Source organism: Amblyomma americanum, chromosome 4 (genome assembly GCF_052857255.1).
Source record: "Amblyomma americanum isolate KBUSLIRL-KWMA chromosome 4, ASM5285725v1, whole genome shotgun sequence".
In the NCBI taxonomy this organism is placed as follows: domain Eukaryota; kingdom Metazoa; phylum Arthropoda; class Arachnida; order Ixodida; family Ixodidae; genus Amblyomma; species Amblyomma americanum.
In genome coordinates, this window is record NC_135500.1 from 125,174,240 (window position 1) to 125,201,518 (window position 27,279).

The following is a 27,279-nucleotide window of genomic DNA, read 5'->3' on the forward strand; positions in this document are numbered from 1 at the left end:
CAGGTCAGTGAACCAGGTTTCTGCAAATGCCAAGATATCAAGTTTATGGGCAAGTGAGTTAAGTTCCAACGGGAACTCCTTTGTTTCTAAGGCTTGCGATTTTGAGCTAAACAAGAAAATGCTTTATTTGGACGGGATAGCAATCCCACTACTGCACCGTTAATTAATGTATTGCGAAGTAGCTGTCGTTTTTTAAGGTGCTTAGTGAACCAAACTGCCAAAAGTGATATAGGGTAGGGCGGCAAAAATCAATGCAGCCGCACGATACTTCACGAAAGTATGAAAAGACACTCCCCCCCCCCTTTTTTTTTTCTTGTCTCTGAACAAAGACACATGAGAATTGTGTCTTCAAATTGAACAATGTCAGATAGGTCAGTGAACCAGGTTTCTGCAAATGCCAAGATATCAAGTTTATGGGCAAGTGAGTTAAGTTCCAACGGGAACTCCTTTGTTTCTAAGGCTTGCGATTTTGAGCTAAACAAGAAAATGCTTTATTTGGACGGGATAGCAATCCCACTACTGCACCGTTAATTAATGTATTGCGAAGTAGCTGTCGTTTTTTAAGGTGCTTAGTGAACCAAACTGCCAAAAGTGATATAGGGTAGGGCGGCAAAAATCAATGCAGCCGCATGATACTTCACGAAAGTATGAAAAGACACTCCCCCCCCCCCTTTTTTTTTCTTGTCTCTGAACAAAGACACATGAGAATTGTGTCTTCAAATTGAACAATGTCAGATAGGTCAGTGAACAAGGTTTCTGCAAATGCCAAGATATCAAGTTTATGGGCAAGTGAGTTAAGTTCCAACGGGAACTCCTTTGTTTCTAAGGCTTGCGATTTTGAGCTAAACAAGAAAATGCTTTATTTGGACGGGATAGCAATCCCACTACTGCACCGTTAATTAATGTATTGCGAAGTAGCTGTCGTTTTTTAAGGTGCTTAGTGAACCAAACTGCCAAAAGTGATATAGGGTAGGGCGGCAAAAATCAATGCAGCCGCACGATACTTCACGAAAGTATGAAAAGACACTCCCCCCCCCCCCCTTTTTTTTTTCTTGCCTCTGAACAAAGACACATGAGAATTGTGTCTTCAAATTAACAATGTCAGACAGGTCAGTGAACCAGGTTTCTGCAAATGCCAAGATATCAAGTTTATGGGCAAGTGAGTTAAGTTCCAACGGGAACTCCTTTGTTTCTAAGGCTTGCGATTTTGAGCTAAACAAGAAAATGCTTTATTTGGACGGGATAGCAATCCCTCTACTGCACCGTTAATTAATGTATTGCGAAGTAGCTGTCGTTTTTTAAGGTGCTTAGTGAACCAAACTGCCAAAAGTGATATAGGGTAGGGCGGCAAAAATCAATGCAGCCGCATGATACTTCACGAAAGTATGAAAAGACACTCCCCCCCCCCCCTTTTTTTTTCTTGCCTCTGAACAAAGACACATGAGAATTGTGTCTTCAAATTGAACAATGTCAGACAGGTCAGTGAACCAGGTTTCTGCAAATGCCAAGATATCAAGTTTATGGGCAAGTGAGTTAAGTTCCAACGGGAACTCCTTTGTTTCTAAGGCTTGCGATTTTGAGCTAAACAAGAAAATGCTTTATTTGGACGGGATAGCAATCCCACTACTGCACCGTTAATTAATGTATTGCGAAGTAGCTGTCGTTTTTTAAGGTGCTTAGTGAACCAAACTGCCAAAAGTGATATAGGGTAGGGCGGCAAAAATCAATGCAGCCGCACGATACTTCACGAAAGTATGAAAAGACACTCCCCCCCCCCCTTTTTTTTTTCTTGTCTCTGAACAAAGACACATGAGAATTGTGTCTTCAAATTGAACAATGTCAGATAGGTCAATGAACAAGGTTTCTGCAAATGCCAAGATATCAAGTTTATGGGCAAGTGAGTTAAGTTCCAACCGGAACTCCTTTGTTTCTAAGGCTTGCGATTTTGAGCTAAACAAGAAAATGCTTTATTTGGACGGGATAGCAATCCCACTACTGCACCGTTAATTAATGTATTGCGAAGTAGCTGTCGTTTTTTAAGGTGCTTAGTGAACCAAACTGCCAAAAGTGATATAGGGTAGGGCGGCAAAAATCAATGCAGCCGCATGATACTTCACGAAAGTATGAAAAGACACTCCCCCCCCCCTTTTTTTTTTCTTGTCTCTGAACAAAGACACGTGAGAATTGTGTCTTCAAATTGAACAATGTCAGATAGGTCAGTGAACAAGGTTTCTGCAAATGCCAAGATATCAAGTTTATGGGCAAGTGAGTTAAGTTCCAACCGGAACTCCTTTGTTTCTAAGGCTTGCGATTTTGAGCTAAACAAGAAAATGCTTTATTTGGACGGGATAGCAATCCCACTACTGCACCGTTAATTAATGTATTGCGAAGTAGCTGTCGTTTTTTAAGGTGCTTAGTGAACCAAACTGCCAAAAGTGATATAGGGTAGGGCGGCAAAAATCAATGCAGCCGCACGATACTTCACGAAAGTATGAAAAGACACTCCCCCCCCCCCTTTTTTTTTTCTTGTCTCTGAACAAAGACACATGAGAATTGTGTCTTCAAATTGAACAATGTCAGATAGGTCAGTGAACAAGGTTTCTGCAAATGCCAAGATATCAAGTTTATGGGCAAGTGAGTTAAGTTCCAACGGGAACTCCTTTGTTTCTAAGGCTTGCGATTTTGAGCTAAACAAGAAAATGCTTTATTTGGACGGGATAGCAATCCCACTACTGCACCGTTAATTAATGTATTGCGAAGTAGCTGTCGTTTTTTAAGGTGCTTAGTGAACCAAACTGCCAAAAGTGATATAGGGTAGGGCGGCAAAAATCAATGCAGCCGCATGATACTTCACGAAAGTATGAAAAGACACTCCCCCCCCCTTTTTTTTTCTTGTCTCTGAACAAAGACACGTGAGAATTGTGTCTTCAAATTGAACAATGTCAGATAGGTCAGTGAACAAGGTTTCTGCAAATGCCAAGATATCAAGTTTATGGGCAAGAGAGTTAAGTTCCAACCGGAACTCCTTTGTTTCTAAGGCTTGCGATTTTGAGCTAAACAAGAAAATGCTTTATTTGGACGGGATAGCAATCCCACTACTGCACCGTTAATTAATGTATTGCGAAGTAGCTGTCGTTTTTTAAGGTGCTTAGTGAACCAAACTGCCAAAAGTGATATAGGGTAGGGCGGCAAAAATCAATGCAGCCGCATGATACTTCACGAAAGTATGAAAAGACACTCCCCCCCCCCTTTTTTTTTCTTGTCTCTGAACAAAGACACATGAGAATTGTGTCTTCAAATTGAACAATGTCAGATAGGTAAGTGAACCAGGTTTCTGCAAATGCCAAGATATCAAGTTTATGGGCAAGTGAGTTAAGTTCCAACCGGAACTCCTTTGTTTCTAAGGCTTGCGATTTTGAGCTAAACAAGAAAATGCTTTATTTGGACGGGATAGCAATCCCACTACTGCACCGTTAATTAATGTATTGTGAAGTAGCTGTCGTTTTTTAAGGTGCTTAGTGAACCAAACTGCCAAAAGTGATATAGGGTAGGGCGGCAAAAATCAATGCAGCCGCATGATACTTCACGAAAGTATGAAAAGACACTCCCCCTCCCCCCCCCCTTTTTTTTTCTTGTCTCTGAACAAAGACACATGAGAATTGTGTCTTCAAATTGAACAATGTCAGATAGGTCAGTGAACCAGGTTTCTGCAAATGCCAAGATATCAAGTTTATGGGCAAGTGAGTTAAGTTCCAACCGGAACTCCTTTGTTTCTAAGGCTTGCGATTTTGAGCTAAACAAGAAAATGCTTTATTTGGACGGGATAGCAATCCCACTACTGCACCGTTAATTAATGTATTGCGAAGTAGCTGTCGTTTTTTAAGGTGCTTAGTGAACCAAACTGCCAAAAGTGATATAGGGTAGGGCGGCAAAAATCAATGCAGCCGCATGATACTTCACGAAAGTATGAAAAGACACTCCCCCTCCCCCCCCTTTTTTTTTCTTGTCTCTGAACAAAGACACATGAGAATTGTGTCTTCAAATTGAACAATGTCAGATAGGTCAGTGAACCAGGTTTCTGCAAATGCCAAGATATCAAGTTTATGGGCAAGTGAGTTAAGTTCCAACCGGAACTCCTTTGTTTCTAAGGCTTGCGATTTTGAGCTAAACAAGAAAATGCTTTATTTGGACGGGATAGCAATCCCACTACTGCACCGTTAATTAATGTATTGCGAAGTAGCTGTCGTTTTTTAAGGTGCTTAGTGAACCAAACTGCCAAAAGTGATATAGGGTAGGGCGGCAAAAATCAATGCAGCCGCATGATACTTCACGAAAGTATGAAAAGACACTCCACCCCCCCCCCCCCTTTTTTTTTCTTGTCTCTGAACAAAGACACATGAGAATTGTGTCTTCAAATTGAACAATGTCAGACAGGTCAGTGAACCAGGTTTCTGCAAATGCCAAGATATCAAGTTTATGGGCAAGTGAGTTAAGTTCCAACCGGAACTCCTTTGTTTCTAAGGCTTGCGATTTTGAGCTAAACAAGAAAATGCTTTATTTGGACGGGATAGCAATCCCACTACTGCACCGTTAATTAATGTATTGCGAAGTAGCTGTCGTTTTTTAAGGTGCTTAGTGAACCAAACTGCCAAAAGTGATATAGGGTAGGGCGGCAAAAATCAATGCAGCCGCATGATACTTCACGAAAGTATGAAAAGACACTCCCCCCCCCCCCTTTTTTTTTCTTGTCTCTGAACAAAGACACATGAGAATTGTGTCTTCAAATTGAACAATGTCAGATAGGTCAGTGAACCAGGTTTCTGCAAATGCCAAGATATCAAGTTTATGGGCAAGTGAGTTAAGTTCCAACCGGAACTCCTTTGTTTCTAAGGCTTGCGATTTTGAGCTAAACAAGAAAATGCTTTATTTGGACGGGATAGCAATCCCACTACTGCACCGTTAATTAATGTATTGCGAAGTAGCTGTCGTTTTTTAAGGTGCTTAGTGAACCAAACTGCCAAAAGTGATATAGGGTAGGGCGGCAAAAATCAATGCAGCCGCATGATACTTCACGAAAGTATGAAAAGACACTCCACCCCCCCCCCCTTTTTTTTTCTTGTCTCTGAACAAAGACACATGAGAATTGTGTCTTCAAATTGAACAATGTCAGACAGGTCAGTGAACCAGGTTTCTGCAAATGCCAAGATATCAAGTTTATGGGCAAGTGAGTTAAGTTCCAACCGGAACTCCTTTGTTTCTAAGGCTTGCGATTTTGAGCTAAACAAGAAAATGCTTTATTTGGACGGGATAGCAATCCCACTACTGCACCGTTAATTAATGTATTGCGAAGTAGCTGTCGTTTTTTAAGGTGCTTAGTGAACCAAACTGCCAAAAGTGATATAGGGTAGGGCGGCAAAAATCAATGCAGCCGCATGATACTTCACGAAAGTATGAAAAGACACTCCACCCCCCCCTTTTTTTTTTCTTGTCTCTGAACAAAGACACATGAGAATTGTGTCTTCAAATTGAACAATGTCAGATAGGTCAGTGAACCAGGTTTCTGCAAATGCCAAGATATCAAGTTTATGGGCAAGTGAGTTAAGTTCCAACCGGAACTCCTTTGTTTCTAAGGCTTGCGATTTTGAGCTAAACAAGAAAATGCTTTATTTGGACGGGATAGCAATCCCACTACTGCACCGTTAATTAATGTATTGCGAAGTAGCTGTCGTTTTTTAAGGTGCTTAGTGAACCAAACTGCCAAAAGTGATATAGGGTAGGGCGGCAAAAATCAATGCAGCCGCATGATACTTCACGAAAGTATGAAAAGACACTCCACCCCCCCCCCCCCTTTTTTTTTCTTGTCTCTGAACAAAGACACATGAGAATTGTGTCTTCAAATTGAACAATGTCAGACAGGTCAGTGAACCAGGTTTCTGCAAATGCCAAGATATCAAGTTTATGGGCAAGTGAGTTAAGTTCCAACGGGAACTCCTTTGTTTCTAAGGCTTGCGATTTTGAGCTAAACAAGAAAATGCTTTATTTGGACGGGATAGCAATCCCACTACTGCACCGTTAATTAATGTATTGCGAAGTAGCTGTCGTTTTTTAAGGTGCTTAGTGAACCAAACTGCCAAAAGTGATATAGGGTAGGGCGGCAAAAATCAATGCAGCCGCATGATACTTCACGAAAGTATGAAAAGACACTCCCCCCCCCCCTTTTTTTTTTCTTGTCTCTGAACAAAGACACATGAGAATTGTGTCTTCAAATTGAACAATGTCAGATAGGTCAGTGAACCAGGTTTCTGCAAATGCCAAGATATCAAGTTTATGGGCAAGTGAGTTAAGTTCCAACCGGAACTCCTTTGTTTCTAAGGCTTGCGATTTTGAGCTAAACAAGAAAATGCTTTATTTGGACGGGATAGCAATCCCACTACTGCACCGTTAATTAATGTATTGCGAAGTAGCTGTCGTTTTTTAAGGTGCTTAGTGAACCAAACTGCCAAAAGTGATATAGGGTAGGGCGGCAAAAATCAATGCAGCCGCATGATACTTCACGAAAGTATGAAAAGACACTCCACCCCCCCCCCCCCCCCTTTTTTTTTCTTGTCTCTGAACAAAGACACATGAGAATTGTGTCTTCAAATTGAACAATGTCAGACAGGTCAGTGAACCAGGTTTCTGCAAATGCCAAGATATCAAGTTTATGGGCAAGTGAGTTAAGTTCCAACGGGAACTCCTTTGTTTCTAAGGCTTGCGATTTTGAGCTAAACAAGAAAATGCTTTATTTGGACGGGATAGCAATCCCTCTACTGCACCGTTAATTAATGTATTGCGAAGTAGCTGTCGTTTTTTAAGGTGCTTAGTGATCCAAACTGCCAAAAGTTACATAGGGTAGGGCGGGGTAAAATGAGACATGGGGCAAAATGAGACATGTCTCATCTAGCGGCATCTAGCGTAAATTTTTTTAGAATAATTAGGTTTTTTAAACAACCATTAGGTGCCGCTATGTGTCCACTAAATGTATGTTAAAACGGTGGGAATGTTGCATTGCCCACTTCCGGAGAAAATTCTGGAGCGACTTTCGGTGGAGTGGCTGTCCCACCAAAAAGGGTGAGAAATTCGAACGTCCCGTTTCTTTGGACCTGTGCAACAGCGTAGCCGTGAACTACTGCGACAAGGTACGTATTTGTGTTGCTACTGCATCTCCTTGGCTAGCTGTGAAAACAATTACAGTTCCCTATGTGGCAATCTTCATGACTACAAAATTTATTGAGTAGGAGCCTATGTAAGGGGCAAAACGCGACAGTTCGTCGCTCGGAACAAGCAATTGCGGCCTCTGCTCGCGCAAAGTGCATTCTTTAGCTCAGATTTTTTTGCCTCGTTTTCTAGAATCACCCGGACGTACAAACAAAAGATGACGAGGGCTGCGTGGAGCATGGCCAATATGACTGGCGCTCGCACAGACTAGAGGTCTCTTTCACACGCTTGCGTTGCCGGGTTCCCTTTCTAAATATCCACCTTCACAGATCTGGCCAGGCGGTTTCCCCACTGTGCCCTTTTTGTGCCGAACCTGAGACAATAGATCACTTCCTGCTGTTCTGCCGCCGCTTCTCTCATTTGAGGAAGCGTCTTTTTGCAAATTCCATTTCATCAACTGGGCTTGCCTGTGTCCTCCGCGGTTGTTCTTTCCATTGGCGCTTCTTTGCTTGGACGAAGCGACAGGAGTGTACGCTTTGCTGTGCAAAATTTTCTTCAAGAAACGCAGCGACTCCCATTCTAATTTCGTTTCCCGCTCTCAGTCAATACGACATTGAAACATTACAGGCGTTGTATACTATTATGCACATTAAGCCATTGTCCTGTCTTCGATCTCCAAGTTAACAGGACTCCTGTCCTTGCGTCTTCCAATCTATGACTGCCAGTACCACAGGCTCATACCACAGCGCCTGTATAGTGACGTAAACGTTTCTTTTCGCCTTTTCGTCTGTTAGTGAGCTGCATTCGGATCGTTTTCCATAATAGAATTGAGGATGATGGACACTTACTGAGAAAGTGTTTACGGCGCACGCTGTTGTCTGGAGCTCTAACTGTGGTGCTTCTCAGGACGGCTGTGACTACTCTGCTGCGCGCGGTTCCTGCTTCCAGCGTCAATGCCCTTTTTGTTTTGACGTAATGTTTTGACGTAATGTGCAAGACCAGAAAAAAAGAACGTTCTATTTCGGCTGCCAGCTAGAGCACGATTAACAGTCCCTCTTTCAGGTTTCCTATTATGTTATTACCAAATTAGGGCGCCACATTTTTTCACGTGACCTGGTAAATCTGCCCATCGAGTACACCGGAACAAAGCAGGAAATGCGCGCAAGTAAGCCCACACGCAAGTGCATTCACCCCGGGGCTGGGTATGAACAGATGCGGTGGGTGAAAATCCGAGCCAGTAATGGGCGCGATGCAGAAAAAAAAATGAAAAAAGGTGGCCAAAGGAAGGTAAATTAAGATGAGAGCAATTAAGTGGACAAATCTTAACCGCGGACTACCGTTTAGTTTCGAGCGTGGACGCCTCTGAGGCAAAAAAAAAAGGGAACAAAATTGATTTTGATTTTCGAATGACGCTAGCTTGATCCGCTGCTTATGCCACCGACGACTAAAGGCTTGCGTCGAGCTGTCTTGATAAGAACATCCCCTAGGTTAACATACAAAGCAGCCGCCGCGGTGGCTGAGTGGTTACTGCGCTCGGCTGCTGACCCAAAAGACGCGGGTTCGATCCCGGCCGGGGCTGTCGAATTTCGATGGAGGCGAAACTCGAGAGGCCCGTGTACTCTGCGATGTCAGTGCACGCTAAAGAACTCCAGAGGTTCTAAATTTCCGGAGCCCTTCACTACAGCGCCCCTCATAGCCTGAGTCGCTTTGTGACGTTAAACCCCCATACACCATAAACCAAATACAAAGCACGCACCCGCACTGTCAGAAGCACCATTTGACACTCATATAACGACACTAATACAGTAATAATATAAACTCACGCGCTGTTAAATTAAGATGCGAGCCTTGCCGCCCGCCTTAAGCCCGGCGAAGTTTTATCGCTAGAGTGTTTTCGAACCGGAACTAGGAGAAATCATTCGGGCAAATGATTTAAATCTTCTGTCCACAACAATGCCAAAAGTGCAGTATGATGTGGCTCGTGAGCAAGGAATCTGCGGGCCATACGAGTGTAATAACGAAGACGCGTTCAGCTGGTGTCTTGCCACATGTTAAAGCTTCCGACCGCCTAGCAGCTGTGACCTTGTATTTCTCGTTGCCAAGAAAGGCAACGGGTTTCTCTCGTACCAAGCCTTTAATGACAAGAACCATCGCATTGCCAGCGCAGTCTCAACCCAGCTATATAACAATGCAGATGCACACTACCAATTTATTACCATCGTCTCTATTGGTATATTGGTATATGCAGAGCGACACACGGTAACTTCTACACTTCAGCTAGAAACGCTGCCCTGGTAATAGCGGGGCTATTCGTCCCGGTTTCATCCGCTGATGCTAGCTAAATGTGCAGCGATGGTCACAATTTCGAGTTGAATTATGAAATGGCGCGCCCTAAACAGAAATGCCGCGGAATTCGATCCATTGCCGCCAACATTGCCGCATAAACGATGTTCTCTTTTTGCTAGGCCACAAGCTCACACCTTATGAAAACCTCGCTTTACCACAGTGTACTTTTTTCGATGACATATCTTCATCGCCATATAACATATATACAGGTCGGGCGCGTGTAATGTATTGATAGTTAAGCACCTCGGAAATGTTTTTTTTTCTGTTCGCAATTGTCTTTTAAATAATGGGGCGCAGTCCGAAGCCCCCAGTCGTCCATTACACGTGTGATGGCGTTTCATGGAATAAAGGCGCATTTCAAACTACGAGTGCTCACAACCCCCCAACCGCTGGTACCTATCTCTACTCAGTCGTTGACAGCTATTAAATGCGGCTGGCAACATAGCGCGAGCTAGAGCATTCTTTACCTCAATCATCTAATACGGCAAACAGTAAAGTATTAAAAACTCGGCCCCTGAGTACTGTAAAGCATGAAGCACTAAAAAAAAAGGCTGTCATTAAGGTATTAGCACTTGTGCATTGCCTTTCACTGGTGTCCTGCTCTAAAGATGCAGGAAAGGAAACATCTGGCTGAGGCCGTCGGGATTTGTGCGCATCGCCGTTCTTATCAACGCGCCAGAAATGCATGGACCCTAATGGTTTCTGGATTTTTTCGCCCTGCACATTGTCCGCGCGGCGAGTTCTCATATTAACGAGGATTAATGTATAAAAAAATTTAAGTCGAGTGGTCCTTATTAACGGGGCACGACTATAATCTCATTACGACCGAAAATACGCTAATAGCAGTAACAAGGTCGGTATTATAAGTTGCAGAGAAAGTGGACCTACAACGGGTGTGGAGAACAAGAGATGTGAGCAGAGCATAGTTAGCTTGAAATCACAGCTCCCAACAAACAAGTGAGCCTATGATTTGGCCTATGCCTGTTTTACGCAACGATTCGAAGCGCCAGCAAAGAACGATGCGGTAATCTCGACTTCACACTGACTCAAGATAGTTGAACTTAGATAAACGAACAATTTGAGAATGCGAACAAGCATGCTAAATTGGGCAAGTTGTAGAGGATGTATGATTGAAAAACAAAAAAAAAAACAGCGCGAAAGAAGAACGGGACGGAAGCAAGAGAACACGGACAAGCGCTGTCTCACAACTGAATTTATTACTGTGAAGTGTACAGAATAAATAGCAAACAGCACATTAAAAACACATTAAACAAAGCAAGAAGAAAAGAAGAATGTGAACCCAGTTCACCCTATAACCTGACACACAAGTTACCATGCATAGTACATGAAACATGTTAAAGAAGAAACTCGTAGCGGTATATGTAAAGGATGCCTTCGAACAAAACAGGAAAGAACAGCTATCAGTATTCTATCAGCATTCTAATTTAAAGCATCACGATGAAGTCCGGAGTAAACTCAGTCAGTGGGAAAGGTCGTAGAGAGAGATGCGCAAAGCCATATATTAAGGCAATATATTACGATAGTCAGGTAGGGCAAAATACATTTATGAACGACATTTTTAAGAGTTTTTAGGAGGTGGATATTGGGGAACTTGCCTTCGCCTCGGCTTGTACTTGGAGATGCTACTTTGCTGAAAATGCTCAACAACTTCTCGAACGCATTTAAGGCGACGCCGGTTGCTTCCAACAGGTTTGTTGCTGCACCAACGTACAGATCCCTGATTATCAGCACCTCCCGTCTCCCTCGCTTCAAACGTCTCTAGGTACCGGACGGTGAGAGTGGGCCAGTGGCAGAGATAGCTAGACAAGATTTTGCTCTGCGTCCGCAGTTGGCCTCCGCCACAGTGCTTCCAAAACAGAAGTATTGCAAAACGCTAGAATTTGATCCTTCTTATGCTTTGACAAGTTGTCCGTAGACGATACTCAAGATGCTGCTGCACAGGAACTGCGCGTCTGCTTCGAGTACGACACTTGAAGTCAGACGGTGATGTCAGTCTTGAAGTGCCTTTTGGAGCTTTTTATCGAACACAACGCTGATGTGCCGTCGAGCCACTCTGTGGAGCAGCTTTTCAGCATAGGCGGCGGTGTCTCTGAAGACAAGGGGGGCAAGCTGTCTGAGATAAATTTTCAAAAACAGCTCTTTCTGAGGGCGAGCACGGCATTTTGGAAGTGCGGTCAATTGCTTTCTTCAGAGAAATACTAGTTTTAGCGCGAAAGCGCTGCTTCTTGAGGTCAAACCGACTTGTGTGATGCTTGACCTTGAGCAAACTATAAATAAATAAATATTTCCGCGACTGGGATTCGAACCCGCGAGGACATCAGCTTTGCTGGTCGCCTGCACGAGAGCACTATGCTATCGCACCAGCTGATCGCGCCTCGTGTTAAACTGCAACACACTGTCCCCCTGTGCATTGCACATCGCCTTAATCATCTAATACTACTATGAAACAAATATTCATGCTTCGAGCTATGTGGCGGTAGTGAGAGAAGTATGTAGGCTGCATGGGTTGGCATGGACAATGTTGTCACAGAAACACGGCATTAGAGCAGTACGCGTTGGCGTTGACAACATTACTGCAGAAACGCGGCACTGGAGTGCCTGCGTATATTGGGTAAATTGGCACTGATGATGAAAAACTTGAAGACGCGCATAACCGACTCCGTGGGTCAGTGGACACCTCATTCGCGCTTTCAGGTACGTGGCGGTGATGGCAGGTGTCCACCTGCAAAAAACAGTGCTTTCGCAAAATATTGCGTGCTTAGCAAGGCTATACCGCCAGCCAGTTTTTTTTTTTTTTGATAAGACGCCACTTTGTTTCATAAGTACAAAAACTGTGTTAGGAAATTATTTAAAAAGTGATTGAATGATTTTCTGTGTGTAAATCAGTTGCTACTGAGTAAATATTTAGGATGGTATTTAGGAACTTTGGGAAAATTTTTTTTCGGTACTTGTTATCTGCCTAAAAAGAATAAGCATCAACAATGTATCTTTCATTGTACCGATCACGAGTTAGGCTTTGGAAGTGATGGATGAGCCTGACGCCACGGAAAAACTTAAAGCTTGTCAAAATCTCTCGCAAGGATAGTGCTTAAGATGAAAGATTCCGGTGTATGACAGAGTAACACGGACAATTGAGCTAGTTGGTACATCTTTGAAAACTTTACAAAGCGCTGCGACAGGGGACACAAACAGAAATACTCGAAATAAAAGCACTTGTCCTTCGTGTCTTTCTCTTTGTGTCCCCTGTTGCAGCGCTTTTGAAAGTTTTCAAAGGTGCATAAAAGAATGCTTTGATGTTCTTGAAAACACAATGGCAAAAGGAATTAAATCCAGTTCTATGAACGCCATAGCCAAGTGGATCTGCTCAGATGACCAGAGAGTTCTTTTCTCACATAAAGAAGGCTATTTTATTGTCTTTTTGAGAGCGACAGTTTCGCTCCTGTTTCCTTAAAAGATGTGAAAGTAAAGCAACAAGTAATGCATTTAGAAGTCTTCTCTGTGCCTTAAATCCATAAGGTTGACGTCCCGTTTCAGGCTATTGTGCCGGAAAAGAATAGGTGGCGACAGCACGTGCTAAACGTTTCTGAAACGACAACTTTATTCCCTAAACAAGTGTGACCCACTAAAGATTCTCCACTCCGACCGCCTTGTGACTTCCCTAGAGGGTCATAACCCCGCCAACTGTGAGGTATTGATAACCGATGCCAGAGGCTGTATTACAGCATCTGCATAAAATGCACGCCCAAGCGTGTAAAAGCCTGTCTAACTGATTGCAATGACAATTTGGCCTTTGTTACATTTTATGGGCTGAGGGTAAAAAGTTTACTAGAACTGCGATTCTACCGGCATTCTGCCTTCGTACACACTTAACAAATTCTCACCCTTAAGGGTGCAAAGCAGCTTTTCCCCGGACTAACACCCTTTTAGGTGCTAAAAAGGGTGCAGAGATCAGCACCATTCAGGAGGGTGCACAGCATGAAAGTTTAGAGGGTGCGCATCAGTCCAAGGGTTTTGCTTCCTGGGTGGATCAATGTGGAGCAGCCTTGCAGCATGTATTCGTAGAGGTGTTATGAGAAAATAGTACCCTTTAATGAGAGTGCTACCATTACATCCTCTAAAATATCACTAAGTGCACCCTTCCTTAAAGGTGCTGATCTCTGCACCCTTTTTTAGCACCCAACAATTGGAAATGGGGGTTCGTCTGGGGACACCTGATTTACACCCTTAAGGGTGAGAATTTGTTTAGTGTGTATGTACGATGGCAAGGCAAGCTGTGTTCACACAAACCAGGACATCGTTGCCCCTGTAAGGAGTAAAGTATTTTGACTGATATATATATATATATATATATATATATATATATATATATATATATATATATATATATATATATATATATATATATATATATATATATATATATATATATATATATATATATATATAGCCAAGGCGTTCATGGGCTGTGGTTGCGGATGGCAATTCACCTTTGAGGCGCGAGAATCTGAAGCACTGCATTGGAATTGAGGCGGCGGTTCACCAAAGATCACATATATCGGGAGTACCATCGTCAGCACACTTAACACGAACGCTCGATAGCGTGTCCTGGGGTGATATTAAAGCCCATGAGGGCTGGACGCTGAGTACAAAACCATGCTGCACGCTCTACTTGTGGCGGTTGGAGCAAACTCGTGCCCTGCTTCCACCCTATTATTGTATCAGACCAGCAGCCGACTAAGCACCCAGCGCTCAGGGGCTGTAATATCAGCGCAGGACGCGCAATCGCGCGTTCATGTTAAGCGTGCTGACGGTGGTACATCCAACAGGCCAATTGCTTAACAGTATCCCGTGATCATCAACCCACCTAGAGTCGCCGGATAAGACCCGCCGGTTTGTCAGTGCCGTATCACGGTGATGAGCGGTGATACAAGAGAGAATGAGCGCATATGTGTCACGCATGCGCTTATTCTCGCTTCTTTCGCCGCTACTCGGCGTGATAAAGCGCTGACAAGCTGGTGGGTCGAGGGTCGCGCGGTAGTGTAAAAGAATTGGACCATTGTGTAAACCAAGGTAACTGAAGTTACTTAATGGTTCCTAATCAGGCCACTGGAAAATAGTGAAAGGTTGCGACGGTGAGTTGACCCAGATTGTGTGAAGACAGGGGCTTGCTTTCGGTTACTGGTGGGTGAAGCGACATCCCGATCAGCAAGCGCAGGATAGCTGCCCGAAAAAAGGAGAAAAAAAAACTTCAGTACTGCCCTACATGCGCCCTATCTCGCACGGGTTAAATAACGTATCGATAACGTACAGTGTTCATGGGATGATTTCAGCCCCTGTCAAGCTCAGGCGGGTGTCACCAGCGATCCAAGAACGAAGAACAAAAGTACAGGGTGCGGCATTTCGCAGAGTGTAAAGTTCGTTACTAGCAACAATAGAGTCGTGTACAGTTTTCTCCTGCAATGAGGACCCCGATAAATCGGGCAGACGGGGCAATGCTTAAACACACGCCTGTGACAGCCTTATAGGGCAGTCGGCTATCATATCTGGTAGCTCAGTGTCAAGGATACAAGGACAAGTGCGCTGCATTGTTTCATCGCACACAGGTGCTTTATACCGACGAAGATCAGACCACTATTGAAGCGAATAAAACATTCCGTATAGCAAAATAAACGTCATAAATAAATTAGTAAAACATCAATAGGTAACTTAGGGGGGTAGATGTGTAGGCCAGTTGGTGAGACATCAGGAGGCTATACACCGCAGCAGACAAAGGACCCAGAGAACCGATGAAGCTTTGCAATAAAATCTTACTTGTAAGTACTGCCCTGTGCCGTCCCCTCCCTCTGTCCTGTGTCTGCTGCGGTGTATAGCCTCCTGATGTCTCAGTAGGTATTGTCAGATGAAGACCTCGCTTTTATGGGCGTTTCATGATGACCGCGCTCATTCTAGTGTTTTTTGTTATTTGTATGATCAATTCTTTTCTTCCTATATAAACGCAATGTTTTGCGAATAAAGCATTAGTAGAGAGACAGCGGCCGTCATATATACTCTTTTTTTATCTCATCTTCCGTTTTCTGCGCTGTTTTCCACAATAAATTTCTATTTCCAGTAGTGTCAGGTGCAGGGATTGAGACGCATAATCTTTTTGCTCCCTCGTGGATTCCTGAGTGCCGCGATGAAGAATTTCGCTACCGTATTTGTCGCTTGCATGTCGTCTTAAGAAGCGGATAATTCGACAACATGAAATGACACGCAACAATTTATTGTTTCAAAATTTAACAAGACAATTGTGCGAGCGACTTTCTCCGGTGGTCACGATGTTGTCCATTATCCTATTTTGTGTACACTGTTTCTTGGCGTGACAAGTCTTAAAAGAAAACTTGCGTGTTTAATTGGACATTTGGATAATGTAGACTTGGACCAAGGGTTGCATCCGTAAAGAACGCCATTCCACTTGGCCGCGTAGCTTGGCGGGCTGCGTGATCTGGAGGTGCGAAATGTCAGTTAATTTATCACTGCAATGGCATATGCCGGCAATCTCCTCTTAAATTTAAAAGGAGTAAACGGTTTTAAGATTGCATTTTAAATGAACACTAAAGTGGGCGAAAAAAAATTAAAGCCCTTGCAAATAATTATGCTTATCATTTGCACATTGATCGAGAGCCGACACGAAAATTCGTGAAGGTCCCGAAACTTACTGGCCTTTGATGGAAACACGTCAGCAATTTGAGATAGTGCGGAGTTACACAAACTGTCCATTATCAATTTAAATTTCGAACCTTACATTTCCATATGCATAAGCTAGGGGGCAGATAATGAATTGGCGCTGCTTGAACATAGGCAGCTTACGTTTCTTCAAAACTCCACCGCTGAACAGGCACGAGCTCTCACTTCGCCAGGCGTCATTATTGCGTTCGGCTGCTGAGCCAAAGGTCGCGGGGTCGAATCCTTGCCACGGCGGCGGCATTTCGATAGAGGCGCTATGCAAAATAGCCCTGTACGTGTTGCCATGTCATCATCTTTGGGCTCACTACGTCCAGTGCAGTACAAATATCTTTCTCTTATTCCTCCACGCAACGCTCAATATGCGAGCTTCGGCTGGCCGATCCCCTGAAGCTTCGTAATCTCACCTGCCCACCTGACGCTCTGCCGCATCCTGCTATGATTGTCTAGTTTTTCTTTTTTTTTGGTATTCGCACTGTTACCATCGTTCGCCACCGCGGTGGCTCAGTGGTTATATCGCAAGACGCGGGTTCGATCCCGGCCGCGGCTGTATAATTTTTATGGCGGCGAAATTTTAGAGGCCCGTGTACTTTGCGATGTCAGCGCACGTTAAAGAACCCCAGGTGGTCTAAATTATTCCGGAGCCCTTCACTACGGTGCCCCTCATAGACTGAGCCGTTCTGGGACGTTAAACCCCCCCCCCCCCCCCCCCCAAAACCATTGTTCATTTTCTCTTTGCATTAGGTGCCCTGCCCATGCCCATTTATTCTTTATTGTTGATGCGTATCGCGTACAATAACCACAGTTGTCGAAACTACTCTCGGGAGTCCTCCGCAGGGGCGTCTCTCGTAGCCCAACCGTGGTTTCAGGGCGATAAAACACTCGTAACGACACACACTGCGCCGGCCCAACGATAGGACGGAGCTGTTATCAGAAAAGGACCGTATACGCGCCGTGCGCAAAATTTCTCAGGCTTGTTGACATTTTATTGCCTTCGCGGTCAGCTCCCTGGTTCTTCGCCGTGTATTTGCCGTCTCCTTTGCAGCGAAGCAACCGATAGTTTGCGGTAGGAAGTGAAGCACCAGTGTTTTGAAGGCGAGAGTCCGCGATCTTCAGAGCGGATCACTGCTCTTTCATATTGTGTTGCGTCGCGACGACGAAGTGGCATCCTATTATATTACAAGTTCAAAGAAACTCTGTCTTTTTTTTTAGGTAAAATGACGCCTTTTTTATTGGCATGGCTCTCTTTCACTGTGCTGTTGATGCCAAGCCACAGTGAAGTGTGTCGAGCTCCAAGTGGCATTCCCGCGCCTTTGTGGGAGAGCTACCAGACGGTGGACTTGTCGCACAATTTCAACGACTCGACCATCTACTGGGATGACGACGGCTACTACAGGCTGAACGTGACGATCTACAATTCAACAAGGGAGGGATGGTATGTATATAGCTTAGTATGCGCATCGTATGGGAAGAAATGCGCAAGCACACTTAGGGCATATATGTTTCACTTTACTATGTGCCATTGATGCGGTGGCTGCTGTTTATTGATGACCTCAAGAACGGAAAACAAATTTTCTATTTAGTACCAGTTTTCCTTCTTAGTCTCACCCAACAAAAGTAAGAAAAACTAAACTTTTTCTCTTTGTTCTGACGAATTTATTTTGCTTGGGTAAACAGTTGTAATTCTGGATGCAGAGTTATATTCGTCCGCAGATTTTTTAAAAATTTTAACATAAGCAAACTTTATATTGCGCAAAGATGGGGAAAATTTGATTGGTGGAAAAACGCGATGTTTACTATTATAGCGCCAGTTGTATTGTAAACAGTGCAGCAGCTTAGCATAAAATCTCATTCAACCCGTGCCTTTGGGTATATGCTTGAAGTGAATAAAAAAAATTGATTGAAAAAAAAGCACTGGCTGCTGCAATCAATAGGTGAGAGGCAAAAAAAAAATCCAAGTTTTGTAGTTGAGTTTTTGTGATGACTGCAGCGCAAAATACCGCACTCGTTCGTTTAAACTGGCTCAAACATAAAAAAATGCAAACGAATTCGACTATTCAACTGTAAAACGACAAGGGAAAAACTGATCAAGATATAGGGAGCTCTTATTGAATTCTGTTTATTGGTAAGCTATTTGAATTGCCAAAAGATTTGCTTTTTGTTTTTCTATTGAAGATATGCACCGCCGATGAATTTTCCACAGCCATTCTGACCACTGACTTTATCTAAAATTCTTCCCGAGCTGCAATTTTTGCAAATGACAGGAAGGTGCTGTGACTCTAGCCGCGTTTCAATGTCATCATTAATTTCACAAAATGCGGCTCGCGTTGTTAATGGCTTACAAGAGGGAACCTCCAGATGTGTAAAGAAAATTTTGAATTTTATTTAAATCACACCTTCCAAAAATAAAGAACCGAAATGTCCGCTAGCGGCACATCTGTAGCGTAGGCCTTCAGTCCCTGCATACAACGTAGTGAATGTTGGCTTCTCATTTTGCGCCCCATACCCAGAGGTATGCGGCCTTCGTCACTTTTAGAGGTCCTACGATATTTTTATGTTGCAATTACAAGTTCATCTGATCGCACTGTGAGAAAGTAAACACTACCATTGTATGATTATTTGCTCTACTTCTACAAAGAGATGCTATGGCTTTAATTTCTAAATTTGCCGTGCGTATACCTTACCTTCTCTACTCTCTTCCCTGTCACCATTAAAAATTGGTGGCGCAGGTATCATTGAGCTACGCAATCGGGACAGTACCAGCTCGCGCATCACCCTAAATGTTTCTGATGGATTCTAATAGGTGGCGGGAATTTTCTCCAGAAAACCACGCTTCCTTTTATTACGATATCACTTGTAGATATACCTGTGGAAAACTACCAGCTCGCTTGAAGCAAAGAAATCAATTTGAATTTTCAGTTAACCACTGTGAAAGAAGTTCCTCCGACTGTGCTTATTGCAGAAGATGTATCCAGTGCAGTGGTCCTCAGGCATAGTTCCAAGAAATAGTGATGAATATAGGTGTTTTCTTTAGCCCATATTTTTAAGTATCTCGTAGATATCAATAAGTTCAAAATTTACCCCTCAATTACCCTCCAAATTAACCCATTTTATGGTATTCTTCTTTACTTTAGGTAAAAAATTACTCGAGCTGATTCTTACACTAAGGTTATCCAGAAATGATTGATATTTGCTGTCTTATACAATCTGAACTCTCATGATACAAGCCATAGCTAGTTTAAAACACGACTAATTATAGAACATGCACTGTAGCTACGACTTCACTTACAGGTTTTTTTATCAAGATGCTTGCGGCCAGGTGTCACTTTCCTTTCAACGAGGTTACTCTTTGTCGCCACCTTTAATTACCTAAAAGCTTTTCTTCTTCTGGTTAAAGGAGGGTAGCTAATAAGCGGATTGGAATGTGTTGGGCAATAATTTGCAAACGTAGCCAGTTTGGCATTGTGAAAATTCCTTACGGAATAAGAAAATGTTAAACTCCATACAAGAAGACCATTAAAAATAAGAGGCTAGACAACAACAACAACAACAAAAAAAAATCCCCGCTTTGCTGAGTGCGATTGGCTCAGTGATGCGGCTAAAGGCCCATGCAAACACAATATCGAAAAATGTCAGTCCATGGCAAAGAAAACTCTTCAATTTTTGGGCAGCTCGCACTCCGTAAATCAAACGTTTTTTCTGGGCTCCCTGGTTGAAAAAACTTTAGAAGTAGTTGTAGACAGCGAGAATGTCCGAACCTTTCCTATATCTCACTACACTAGTATCAAGTCGGTGGACGAGAAGCATTCTGACAGCAAGACCCTCCAAGAGAAGCTCAGTTAATTGTTTCAGGCAGGTCCTTAAACATAGAACTTCTATTCAGAAAGCAAGAAAGGGTTTATTTGTTTTAGTTTAATTCTAATTCTGTGAGCTGCACTTTTAGATGTTGCATTTAAATGCATACTCTGGTTGCAATAGTTGCAATGTTTTGGCGTGCACAAGTTAGAGGCTTATGCCGACTAAAACTTTGTTGGCTCTCCAGGTTCCAGGAAGATATCGTAGAAAATGTCATCCACGGAGGTACCCATCTGGACTCTCCTGTGCACTTCTATAAGGATGGCTGGGACGCAACACAGATACCGCTGGAGAGGCTTCTATTCCTGCCAGTGGCACGTGTAGATGTGCGAGATAAGGTCGCTTTGAATTCCGAATATCTTCTGTCAACGGACGACATTCTTAACTGGGAGGAGCGGCATGGACGTCTTCCCAGCGGTTGTCTTTTCGTGGTTCATACTGGACAGTCTAAGGTAAGAATGTACACTATCGGGGACAGAACTGCCCAGGACGCGGCTCCAATGGCCGGAGCAGGGAAAACTGCATCTCAGCGCTATATAGTGATAATTCACCTGTTTTAAGATAAAAAATACGCGCATGCGCGTCCTAGCTTGTTTACAAGCATGTATTGGCTGTCGCTTTGACGCGAGTTGCTTTTTGCCCCCGAATCTTCTGCGAGATGCCGCCATGAAGGCATCGGTTGAGAGCGTTCGCTGCGGTGGTGACAAGGCCGCTTGCACCTTTTCTCTACGGAAGCCTATTCTGCTATCCGGGCCAGAAAGAGTGAAATGAATGAGCATGTTTCGACCACACACAACCGCTAACAATGACGCTGCCAATAACGCCGCATGTGGCTTGCGTTTAAAACTGGATTGCAAGCAAATCACAGAATTAGCCAATGGCCACGTAGCTGCATCTCGCGGAAGGTTCCTGGGTGAAAAGCAACTCGCGTGAACAAGCCAGCGAGTGCAGGCTTGCACCCGAGCTAGGGCGCAAGCTTTATCTCGAACCAGGCGAAACATCGCTAGATGGCGCAGCATGCAGTGTGACTTGCTCCGGCCGTCGGAGCCACGTCCTGGGCACTTCTGTCCGCGATAGTACTTCTAAACAGCTGCCGTTTCGTCGTCCACTCAGGACGTTCTGAGAAGAAAATTTTTTTATGCCTGCGCACGTCTGCATACGTGGTTGTATTTGTTGAAACTAAAACGTGTTCAAGTCTCATTTCATTTTGCAAAGTTATTTGCAATGTAGAGGTTTGCAACGTTTCACTACTAACACGCGACCGTCGAATGCTTGCTTGGTCAGCGACCTAAGACAGAGCGAACCGGCAAACTGAGCAAGAGTTGCCGCATGTGCGCGAAGCTCAGGCGAGGACTACCACCGACTGCCTCGCTGTACCTGGAGGTTGGCGTAGGTCCCGAATCATACCTCTGCTTAAGGCTCTGCTTGGCATAGCCATCTCCTGGAGTAATAATAATAATAATTGGTGTTTGGGGAAAGGAAATGGCGCAGTATCTGTCTCATTTATCGTTGGACACCTGAACCGCGCCGTAAGGGAAGGGATAAAGGAGGGAGTGAAAGAAGAAAGGAAGAAGAGGTGCCGTAGTGGAGGCCTCCAGTATAATTTCGACCACCTGGGGATCTTTAACGTCCACTGACATCGCACAGCACACGGGCGCCTTAGCGTTTTTCCTCCATAAAAACGCAGCCCCCGCGGTCGGGTTCGAACCCTGTAACTCCGGATCAGTAGCCCAGCGCTCTAACCACTGGGCCACCGCGGCAGGTTTTGGAAATAAGTCTGATGTTGTTTTAGGGCTCTAGTAGAAAAGTGGGCCATGTGTGCTACAGTACCCTCTGTTTGGTTTATTTCGATATAATATAGTAAGAGACGTCTACTGTAGCGTAGTGGGTTGATGCCTGTGTATGAAGAATTCATCATTTTCTATATTACATTACCACAACGTAAAACCGGCTGATCGAGAGCAGTGGCCTTGGCATGCCATGATCAAAATTCCCAATCTGCGTTTCTGATTTGGTGCGGTAGCGCTATTAGGCGCATTTTCTGATTTCGGGCACTAGTGTGTCCGTAAAGCCTGCTTTGTGGCAGGCGGCCCACCCGTCCACCGAGTTGTGGGCAGGCCGTCACTTGTGTACACACGGGTGAAGGGTACACCTGGGTGAAGGATACAGCTACTGCACGATATACCGCGCTTACCCATGCTAAAACCACCGACTATTTTTTTGTTGCTGTTTCAAAGGCGAACTGGCACTGCTATGGGTGCAAGGAAAACGGAGACAGGCAGAAGAATCGTGACCGCACTGTTTGGGTATCAAAGCCGAGATTTCCCCAGAGTCTCTTCTCTCAAGTTGTTTTACGGAATACCTACAGAATACAAACATGCCGGTAGGCCTACTGAAAACAAACACTGCCAAATACATCCTTCTATAGTCTTAGCAATGATAGCGGTTCCTCTGATCAGTTGTGCTGAGCGCGTCGATTGTTCTAGATTGTTTTCAGTAGATGGCATGGACTGCGTCTAGGAAAAGGGGTTGATATTAGGCGACCGCGATGATGAAGGCTAGAACTGCTTCGTTTTACCTTTGCAAGAACCATGCAGGCAAGCAGGCCTATCCTGCAGAATCGAAGGACAAATGTGAGGACGACATTATCTGACTATTTATCTGGACTTATCTTGACATTTAATTTTTTTTGCTTTTTATTTCCAGGTTATCAAAACCGCAGACCGCAACTCTTTCCGTAAATATATGCGGAGACTAAAGAAGAGTGAGCTAAGCTTTGACAGCGAGACTAGTTCGTGAGGCGCTGAACATGCTTTCCGCAGCGTCTGCCAAGTGGTTTGTCGTGAATATCGGTGCCGCGTATGCTAAGCAGTGCAATAAGCGATAGGAATAAAGGGGTAGATGCGCGCAGCTCCACTCCCTGACCTGAACTTTGTGCCTGTGCGGATCCTCTCGCGGAGTTTGCCGAATCACTGAGTCATAGAGTGCTGATCAGGCAAACCGTCGATGGTTATGTGATAATTTTACAAAATTGAAAACGATGCACTATTATAGAAAAATTGGGCGAAGCATAGTGTCAGCACCTAGCAGTTTTCTGTTTCGGACCCATGCCTCAAGTGCACAAAAACAATGTACCCAGGCGCCACCAGTCACAACGAACGGCAAAAAATGTCCACATTTCTACTTATAGCAAAATCCATGTTAAACAAAGTAAAAAGCAATCAAATGTAATCAAAACCACCAGATAAGTAACAGAAAACTAGCAGAACATGTTCCTAATTTATTTAGGAGTTCGAAATCAATTTATTTGATAAAAAGCTTGACAAGTACCGCTATATGCTACCATTCCTATTTTTACTAGTGGTAGAAAGAGTCGTTTTAAACGCCATCCTGAAAATAAAAGCAAAGGAAGATTCATAACGCTTAAGAGTTAAACAAATACACAGCGTTGTGTTTCTAAGCTTCATACTTGTACATTTATTCAGCTATCTTTAATTCCAAAACTACCTCTCGTACTATTTAAGCGTCACACCGCCATGTTGGTCCTGTTTTTGGTTGCCTATAGTTATTTATATTACAACGTTCTTACATTTCTGCAGAATACTATTACTTTGTATAAACGCCTGGCTACAGTGCTTGCATTTCACATTCTATTAATGACAATGCGATCCCTATCGCATTCCTGCTACTTCAATTTTAAATAAACAAAGTTATCTGAAACTCGAAGCACAACTTTCTGCAAATGGTGACTGTGGGATGATAATACAGCTAAACGGCTGAGCGCACCAGTGGCTAAATCAAATGTGTACAGGGTGTTCACCGAAGATTTTACAAGTTTTTAAGAATAGGTTTTCTGAGTTACAAGCGCGCTTTTTTGGCATAGAATTTTCAGTGGCGTAATAAATTAGAATACAGCTAAGACGTGCTATCTAGCAGTCGGGTTTACCACAATTGAATAGTTTATTTTTTAACTATTACTGTTAGGTACCTTTATTATTAAGTAGCGTGCAGTCCGCAGTAAGTAATATCCGTGCAAGTCAAGAATTTCGATAACGTGGTTACTCTAGGCGCTATGGCCCGAAAATTTTGGCTATTTCGACGAGTCACTTCCACTCAAGAGGCTGCTTCGCCTGCAAGCTTCTCGAAAGCACAGGCATTTTGACGCGATGTAGCCAGGATTCGTTAGGCCTCAGCACCGAGGGTAAACACACTTTCGGGATTCTAAAAAACTGATATGGATGTTACATACGGTGAGCAGTACGCCTTTCAATAATTAAGGAGCCCAGCAGTAATAGTTAACTATTACTGCTAATAGTAATAGTTGAAGTTAACTATTCAATATTAGTTAACCATCCCATTTGCTAGAATGTCTTAGCTGTATTCAAATATACGACACTTCTGACGATGCTATGCCAAATACAGTGCTCTTCTAACTCGAAAAGCCTATTTTTAGAAATTGTGTAAAGCCTTAGATGAAACACCCTGTATAAGTGTGCTTAGAGGTTCGCTAACTACAAGTGGCAAATGCTTCTTTGCAGAAAAAGTTGAAACATCCACCCTGCATGCACCACGGCTTGATAACGTACCGTCGCCAGCAACACAGACCAAAGGCGCTAGGCAGGGTATTATCGCACAACTTGAGATGGGCCTTAAGCTCGCGAAAGCCCAATTATCAGCTCAACGAAGTTGTAGAAATTCCGCACTGACGTCATTTGCTCGCATAGCATTTAAGACGCCTAGCATCAAGACAATTCAAGTGGCTATGCCATTTTTCTGGGAACGTGCTCTGTGAAAAACTCCTACTATTGGAGCACTGCTGTATGCTGAATAACTTCGCCTTCCTTTCTGAAAATGAGTGCTTCATTCTCACAACCTGCTCTCTTTAATGACGTACCAACTTGGTCGATTCTATGTTGAGTGAATTCCAGCATCTTCTTATTTTGACGGGAACCTAGTTTAAAAGTAACGTATGCAGGATGCAGTCTCCTTTGCGAGCGTGCTTTAGGCATCCTATCTCGAAATTAAGTCAAGATGAAGCACTTAGCTTCAGTGAGGTTGCGCCTCTGACCAGTCAGGCTCGAATGAAGTGAGCACGTGTTTTCTAAGCCGCTACGAATGGTACATACAGTTTAGGCTAGAGTTTAATGGCCGGGTGCGAAGACTCCATTGGAATATCTCACTGGTGATTTACTTGATTTTCTTTCTCCGCGAGTAGCACTGGCCGAACCGCACTGCGTACATGGGCATCGACGCCAACGGCGAGAAGCACTTTCCAGCCATGACTCCGGAGTCCGCGTCCTTCCTGGCTACTGAGCGCAGCGTGTTCGGCGTGGGCATAGACACACCCTCCGTGGACGCGGCTACCGTCGACACTGCTCACCGTGCCGTCTCGGAGGCGAACATCTTCATCCTGGAGAACCTCGTCCGCCTGGAGCAGGTACCTATCAGGGGAGCGTACGCCCTGGTACTTCCACTCAAGCTGGACGGCGCCAGTGGGTCACCCGTACGTGTGGTCGCCCTGGTGCCTCCCGTCGTGAACTGAATGTGTTCGGCCCGCGGTGGACATTTCGGCCATTTTCAATACCAGTCAATCTACCCAAAGCATCTTTATTTTTTATTCTTGGAACTATGTGTGCAATGTGCCAGTAAGCAGTGGCTTGAAATAAACATGCGTAGTATATAGGGGTAAGGAGGAAGTTTTTTTTTTATTTCACAATAAACACGTGGATGTGTATATTGCTGCTGACTGCTCATACAGACCCCCTCCTTTAAGCATAGCATCTCTCCTTTATTGAAATGATTTATACTGATTATTTTTTCTCATTCGTATGCCTGTTTAGCATTATTTGGCATCTATGTTTACATACTTTTTCGTAACAGGGGCTATCTCCTTTGGCACTAAAGTTGCTGAGCAAATAGGAGAGGGTAGTAGACTTTATGGGCAAAGATTAGAAGGCGGTACTGTGCTTGGCAAGTTCCTCCAGGTAAGGACGATGACGGTAAAGCGGAACACACCCAAATAAAACTCACGCACATGCGAAGGTCATCAGGCTATCTCCACCGTTCTTAATGCTGCTCGGATAAGTAATCTTATTTTTAATATTATTTTCTATATCTTGCGTGCAGTTTAACATTGGGCTAGCCGAATGGTTTTTTTCTTTCGGCACCTGTTCCTTTCCCACAATGCACATTCTTAAAATACGTGGTGAACGAGGCAGTGGCATTGTTATCAGCTGAACACCCCATAAGCGTGCCGTGCAGAATATTTCTGCAGCTCGTTAGCATTTTATCGCTTCCACGGCCTGTTTCTTTGTTGCTCGTAGCGTGTCTCATTTTTCTTTCGCAATGAAATGACCGGTAGCGTGCTGTGAGAAGTGGAGGGTAAGTGCAGTGAAAGCAAAATCGGGGATAGCTCGCTGCGGATGGTCATTAATTGGTCTCAGGCGCATCTCTTTAGTATGGCTCCTTTATACTGTGCCCATCGTTGCTAAGCGGTGACGAAGGCCATGAGATTCCAGGAATCGTTTCTGCATCGCTGTGCAGGCTGGATAGTATGCACAGGCATGTCATCCCACAGCGCCAGTTCTGCTTACCAAAAGTGGCCCACTTGGCACTCTCATCGCAGCGGGAGGCCTCAAAACAGAAGGCCTCCTGTACACCCATTGAAAGTTTGAGATTAGGTTGAGGGCGTTTCGACACCAGTGCCTCTAACCATTCGCTTTACCAGCTGCATAGGCAACCAGAGCTACACAGCCTTAGGACGGCACAGAATACTCGGAGATATCATACATGGCCGCAACAGTGCAGAGAAACTGTTATATAATATAAAAAGAGTGCCGAAATTTCGCGCACCTAATACGACGAATTCTTAGCAAAAACATGGCTTAGAGAACCACAAGCAGCGCAGCTCGTCATTGTGCTTGTATATAGCAGACTCCTGTACACAGCCGCGAATCTCACATTAACACAAACACACGCTACAAAACTCGAATTTTCACTCAACACCCTTCACAAGACCGCTCTAGAGGTTAAGGTTGACAGGTTCAGGTTGTGGCAAGATACAGGTGGGGTTAGTCTTGCGGATTCTGCCAGCAATTGCTTCCCACTAGCGGCGCCTAAATGTGAAATGAGGTCCAC

General features: G+C 44.0%; 2 protein-coding genes across 2 annotated transcripts in view; one reads left to right on the forward strand and one right to left on the reverse strand.

The window, feature by feature from the left end:
* The window catches only part of LOC144128313 (isatin hydrolase-like), a 36,142-nt gene extending 24,785 nt beyond the window's left edge, over positions 1–11,357 (reverse strand). The window contains exon 1 of the mRNA XM_077661632.1: positions 11,160–11,357. The gene's annotated coding sequence lies outside the window, so the exon portion shown is untranslated. The remainder of the gene's footprint in view (positions 1–11,159) is intronic.
* LOC144128312 (isatin hydrolase-like) lies at positions 7,069–25,875 on the forward strand. Its single transcript, XM_077661631.1, has 4 exons — positions 7,069–7,178; positions 17,500–17,722; positions 20,330–20,594; positions 25,358–25,875. The coding sequence occupies exons 2-4, from the start codon at positions 17,505–17,507 to the stop codon at positions 25,682–25,684; spliced, it is 810 nt and encodes a 269-aa protein (XP_077517757.1). The 5' UTR covers positions 7,069–7,178; positions 17,500–17,504; the 3' UTR covers positions 25,685–25,875.
* Positions 25,876–27,279: the final 1,404 nt, after the last annotated feature.

What these genes read in the sequence shown, in the direction of transcription:
- LOC144128312 (XM_077661631.1), top strand. Translation starts at nt 17,505, where the DNA reads ATGACGCCTTTTTTATTGGCATGGCTCTCTTTCACTGTGCTGTTGATG. An exon ending in AATTCAACAAGGGAGGGATG is followed by an intron (nt 17,723 to 20,329) that starts GTATGTATATAG and finishes TTGGCTCTCCAG; the next exon opens with GTTCCAGGAAGATATCGTAG. An exon ending in TTCATACTGGACAGTCTAAG is followed by an intron (nt 20,595 to 25,357) that starts GTAAGAATGTAC and finishes CTCCGCGAGTAG; the next exon opens with CACTGGCCGAACCGCACTGC.